We start from the raw sequence: 5,176 nt of genomic DNA on the forward strand, positions 1-5,176 counted from the left end.
GGAGTGGGTGAGACTGGTCCCCGGTAAAGAGAGGCATTAAGAAATTTGTCATCTGGCTGGGCACTGGTTGCTCACGTCTGTAATCCTTGCTACTCAGGAGGCAGAGATCTGAAGATCTTGGCTCAAAGCCAGCCTGGGCAGGAAAAGTCCGTGAGACTCTCATCTCCAATGAACCACCAGAAAATGGGAAGTGATGCTGTGGCTCAAGTGGTAGAGCACTAGCCTTGAACTGAAGAGCTCAGGAACAGTGCCCAGGCCCAGAGTTCAAGCCCATGACCAACCAAAAAAAAAAAGAGAAAGAAAGAAAAGAAAAGAAATTTGTCATCTATTTTATTAAACTTCTTTTCTTTTCCCTTTACAAGCCTTCTCCAAACCACCACCCTACCGCAGCAGGAGTTTCCGGTTTTCCCTGTATGTGAGAGCCCTGGTCAGAGAGAAAAAGTCTGGAGGTTAGAGAACCTTGAGCCAACGCTGGGCGTCAGTGGCTCACACTTGTAATCCCAGCTACTAAGGAGGCTGAGAGCTGAGGATCTCGGTTCAAAGCCAGCCACGGTAGGAAAGTCTGTAAGACTTCTCTCCCACTCAAGCTCCACTGCCGGAAAAAAAAAAAATCTCACAGCCAAGTGCCAGTGGCTCATGCCTGTAATCCTAGCAGCTCAGGAGGCTGATTGCTGATGATCTCGGTTCAAAGCCAGCCCAGGCAGGAAAGTCTGTGAGACTCTTCTCCAATTAATCACCAGAAAACTGGAACTGGCACTGTGGCTCAGAGTGGTAGAGCTGAAGAGCTCAGGGACAGCATCCAGGCCCAGAGTTCAAAGCCCATGACCTGGGGGGCTGGAGGGGAGGAGGAGTCTCACAGACTCCTGCTTGGGCTGACTTTGAACCACAATCCACGGATTTCAGTCTCCTGAGTAGGTAGGATTACAAGTGTGAGCCACAGGGACACAGCTTAACTAAAGCTTTTAGAGTTGGGCACATGGCTGAAGTGGCAGATGACCTGCCTAGAAAGCTAAAGGCTCCAAACTCCAGACTCCCAAGTAGCTAGGAGCTCCCAGCTCATTCATTCCTTAGCGACGGAGGGTACTGGGGTTTGAACTCAAGGCCTTGCATTTGGTAGGCAGGCACTCCACTCCCTGAGCCACACCTCCACACAAGCTTTGTGCTTGTGAATTGGAGCTAAAAGTCTCATGGACTTTCCTGCCCAAGCTGGCTTCAACTGAGGATCCTCAGATCTCAGCTTCCTGAATAGCTGGGGTTACAGGCATGAGCCACCAGTACCCCTCTGGGTGGGGTCATTTTTAAGGGCCCAGTTGGGGACTGGGGGGTGAGGGGCTTTGACTCACGAGATGAGGATGGCCAGGAAGACCAGGATAGACACAAGCACAGACACAGAGATGCCGACAAACTTCATGTCACTCTGATAGTTGCTGTCCTTGTACTTCAGGGTCATGCGAGGCTGTCTGTCCACTGGGGGGGGAGGGAGGGCGAGAGAGCCCCTTCCTTCTGTACTCACATTCCCCTCCCCCCTGCCCTATCTTCTCTTAGCCTCCCACCCCAGGGAGGGACAAGGCTGGGCTTCAAGGTGTCTCTACACTTGGTCTCCAGGGCTTTGACAGTACCATTGGTGGGTGGGGTGTATGTGGTGGGTGTGTGTGTGGGTGTGCGCATACACTCATGACTTGCCAACCCTATAGATGGCCTCAGGAATAGTATTTTGGGCTGTCTACTCTCATCCCTCAAATTCCAGGCTTGAGCCACCATGCCGGGCTGGCTTATGACTACCCAGTGACTCTCAGAATGTGGGAGCAAATTCTTGGCCATGCTGTAAGCCATTGGTTAAGGGCAGAACCTCAGGCTGCAATGGGGAGCCTCAGGCCTGGCTTGCAGGGGGGTGTGGCTCGCAGGGAACATAGCTGTCCACATCCCTGGCCCATCAGTTTACCAAAGCAGTATTTGTTCCTGATACACATGGAAGTGATCTTCTGGCAGTTTAAGCAGTCCAAAACCTCTTCTTTGAGCAAGCCTACACAGGGGAAAGGGAGGATAGGCAGAACTAGCAGGGGTGGAAAGGAAAAGAGATGAGGTCCCCTTGGACCCATGAATTTTGTAGGAAGCGCAGTGCCTGGCAGACTAACTGTGGTCAAATGTACTGACAAGTCCCATGAGAAATAATGGTGTGTGTGTGTGTGTGTGTGTGTGTGTGTGTGTGTTGAGACACACTTGAACTGGAACTTGAACTCAGGGCCTAGGAGCTTCTGGCTTTTTGCTGGTTAAATGGAGATAAGTGTCTCAAAGACTTTTTAAAAAAAATTTTGGCCTGGACTAGCTTTGAACTGCATTTCTCAGATCTCAGGTAGGATTACAGGTGTGAGCACCAGCACTCAATAAGAGATGTACATCTTGTACTAGACTTCAGAATGTAGGGCTTATTCGTTGGTGAAGCATGTTCTAGCCTATCCTGATTTGCCTTCTGGAAAATGATTTCTTTGCACATCCAGTTTAATCTGCTTCTAAAAGGCAGGCTTTGAATCTTCAGGAATCATGGCTTTGGAAGGCTATGTGATAGCTGGGCTGGATTGAGGGGGAAGAACAGGGTAAAAAGGTGCAGGATGGTGGAGAAGGGAGGAAGAGACGAAAAATCCAGGACTCACGGCACAATTTATGATCACAGGCTGCAAGAGACAAGAGTCCAGGTGAGCAGGGCTGGGATGGGGGGTCTGACAATTTAATTGGGGAGGGATGGATCTAGGAGGGGACAGTGCCTCTGGGGAAAGCAAAGAAAGGAATATTACAGGGAGGTGAAAAATCTGGCTGGCTGGGAGGAGGGGAAGAGGAGGAGGGGATCTGATTGGGAAACAGTGAAAGGCACCTTTCATCTCATAGGAGCGCAAAGCCTTCTTGAGTTCCTTGGTCACCCTCTCCCTGAAGCCCACCAGCGCCTCCAGGAGGGGAAGGTCTGGGGAAAGAAGGCCCGGACCGCTGTGGAATGGGGACAGCGTGCCCTCCCCAGCTCCCCTGCACACATACCGTCCAAGCACCCCTAATCAGAGATTGTTGGGGAGACCCGGTCTGATGTCAGGGTTTTTTTGTTTTTTTTAGGTCCAGTCGTGGGGCCTGAACTCTGGGCCTGGGAGTTGTCCCTTAGCCCTTCAGCTCAAGGCTAGTGCTCTACCACTTGAGCCACAGTGCCACTTCTGGCTTTTTTTCTTTTTGCTTATGTGGTGCTGGGGAATTGAACCCAGGGCCTCATGCATGCAAGGCAAGCGCTCTACCGCTGAGCCACCTTCCCAGCCCCTGATGTCAGGGTTTTGAAGCCAGCCTCCGCCCCTCCTGTCCCACCTGTCAGAGACTTTGTCCGTAAGTCCTGGGTTTCGTTCTTGATAAGGGCCCTGATGCCTTCCATGCGATCTACTTCTGGGGGTGAGAGGGGAGGACATGCCAGGGGGTCCCCCCTCACTCTGAGAGGATCCTCCCCCTCCTCCCGGCCCCACCCCAGCACACACCCAGTTTCCCCACAAAGGCGTTCATGGCGTAGTCCCTGAAGAAGGGCCCCTCCATGCCGGACAGCAGGGCCAGGGCCCGCTCCTGCAGGCCCTCGGAGGGGAAATGGGCCGGGACGAGCGCGGAGCGCAGCTCCTGCAGGTCCTTCTGCACGGAGGGGTCGCACTGCAGGCAGCCCCAGGCGGCCGGGCCGCCCAGGCCGCACACGACCAGCGCCAGGACCCAGGCTGCAGGCATGGCGGGGAGCGGCTCTGTGACGTCACGGGGTGGGGCCAGGGAGGGCGGGGCCGGGCTGCCAAGGCGCCCGCGCTGGGTGGGCGTGACCTAGGAGCCAGGAGAGTTCCTGGCCAATAGGAAGAAAGAAGGGCTGGGGGCGTGGCCTGGGCGTGGCCGAAGTGGTAGAGTGCTTGCCTAGCAGGTGCAAGGCTCTGAGTTCAAATCCTAGTGTTGCAAGAACAACTGGGCTGTGGATTTTGGAGTTTTTTTTCATACCTTTGGAATTCACGCACTCAGTACACACAGGACATATGTATGTATATACATACACATACACATTCTGTTTTGGGATATTGTCTGTTTTTGGTTTTTTTTCCCTTTTGGTCCTGGAGCTTGAACTCAGAGCCTGGGCACCGTCTCTGAGCTGTTTGGCTCAAGGCCAGTGCTGTACCAGTTTGAGTCACAGCACCACTTCCGGTTTTCTGGTGGTTCATTGGAGATGAACTGAGCTGGCTTTGAACCATGATCCTCAGATCTCAGCCTCCTGAGAGCAAAATATCTCATTGACCATTTTTATAGTAGTTACAAGCTGACTGCCATCTTCCTAGTTACACTTTCTGTAGCTGGAATGACAGATGTGACCGCTATGCACTTTTAGATGGGATGGGAGTATGGTTAAATTTTTCCCTCATCTGGCTTCCAACTCTGCTCCTCCCAATCACTGCTTCCCAATTATCCGGGATGCGCCACAGTACCTGATTCATTTTACTTTCCTGATATGTCTAGAGGAAAGCTTGAAATCACTTAAGGATCTCTCATTGTATTTTGATTGAACATCACTGTCCCAACACAGCTAGTGTTCTTTTTTTTTTTTGTCGGTCGTGGGGCTTGAACTCTGGGCTTGGGCGCTATCCCTGCGCTCTTCAGCTCAAGGCGAGCGCTCTACCACTTGAGTTACAGCGCCACTTCCGGTTTTCTGGTGGTTTATTGGAGATAGGAGTCTCACGGTCTTTCCTGCCGGTCTGGCTTTGAACCGCGATCCTCAGATCTCAGCCTCCTGAGTAGCTAGGATTACAGGCGTGAGCCACCAGCGCCCGGCTACAGCTAGTGTTCTTAATTGATACCATGTGAATTGAATTCGATGGGATAAATTAGCTAGTGTTAAGGAAGGCATCCCTCAGGCGCAATGGGGCCATCACAGCACAAGGGGGCGTGCGTATCCCAGAGAAAGTCTCCTCCCCCGGCAGTAGGGCTTAGCTTCCAGCCACAACACCTTCCAGTCCCAGAGTAGCCTATTGCAGCACCCACGGAGACCACAGCGGGAGATGGGGCCTGAGATGGTGACTGAACCCTCTTCCTCATCTGAGAATTAGGAGCTGTGAAAATGGATGGCACAGCACCCCATCTCAGCTTTAAATGACCCATTTCTCCACCCCCTCCCACATCCTGGGCTGGGCTA

General features: G+C 52.6%; 1 protein-coding gene across 1 annotated transcript; it reads right to left on the reverse strand.

The window, feature by feature from the left end:
- Positions 1-381: 381 nt before the first annotated feature.
- On the reverse strand, positions 382-3,738 carry Izumo2 (IZUMO family member 2). Its single transcript, XM_013027589.1, has 7 exons — positions 3,504-3,738; positions 3,340-3,414; positions 2,870-2,956; positions 2,652-2,672; positions 1,943-2,023; positions 1,344-1,467; positions 382-424 (listed from the first exon to the last, which is right to left on the reverse strand). Exons 1-7 carry the CDS (start codon positions 3,736-3,738, stop codon positions 382-384), a joined length of 666 nt encoding a protein of 221 aa, XP_012883043.1.
- Between the last annotated feature and the right edge of the window lie 1,438 nt (positions 3,739-5,176).

This window comes from Dipodomys ordii, unplaced genomic scaffold (genome assembly GCF_000151885.1).
Source record: "Dipodomys ordii isolate 6190 unplaced genomic scaffold, Dord_2.0 Scaffold105, whole genome shotgun sequence".
NCBI classification, from domain to species: Eukaryota; Metazoa; Chordata; class Mammalia; order Rodentia; family Heteromyidae; genus Dipodomys; species Dipodomys ordii.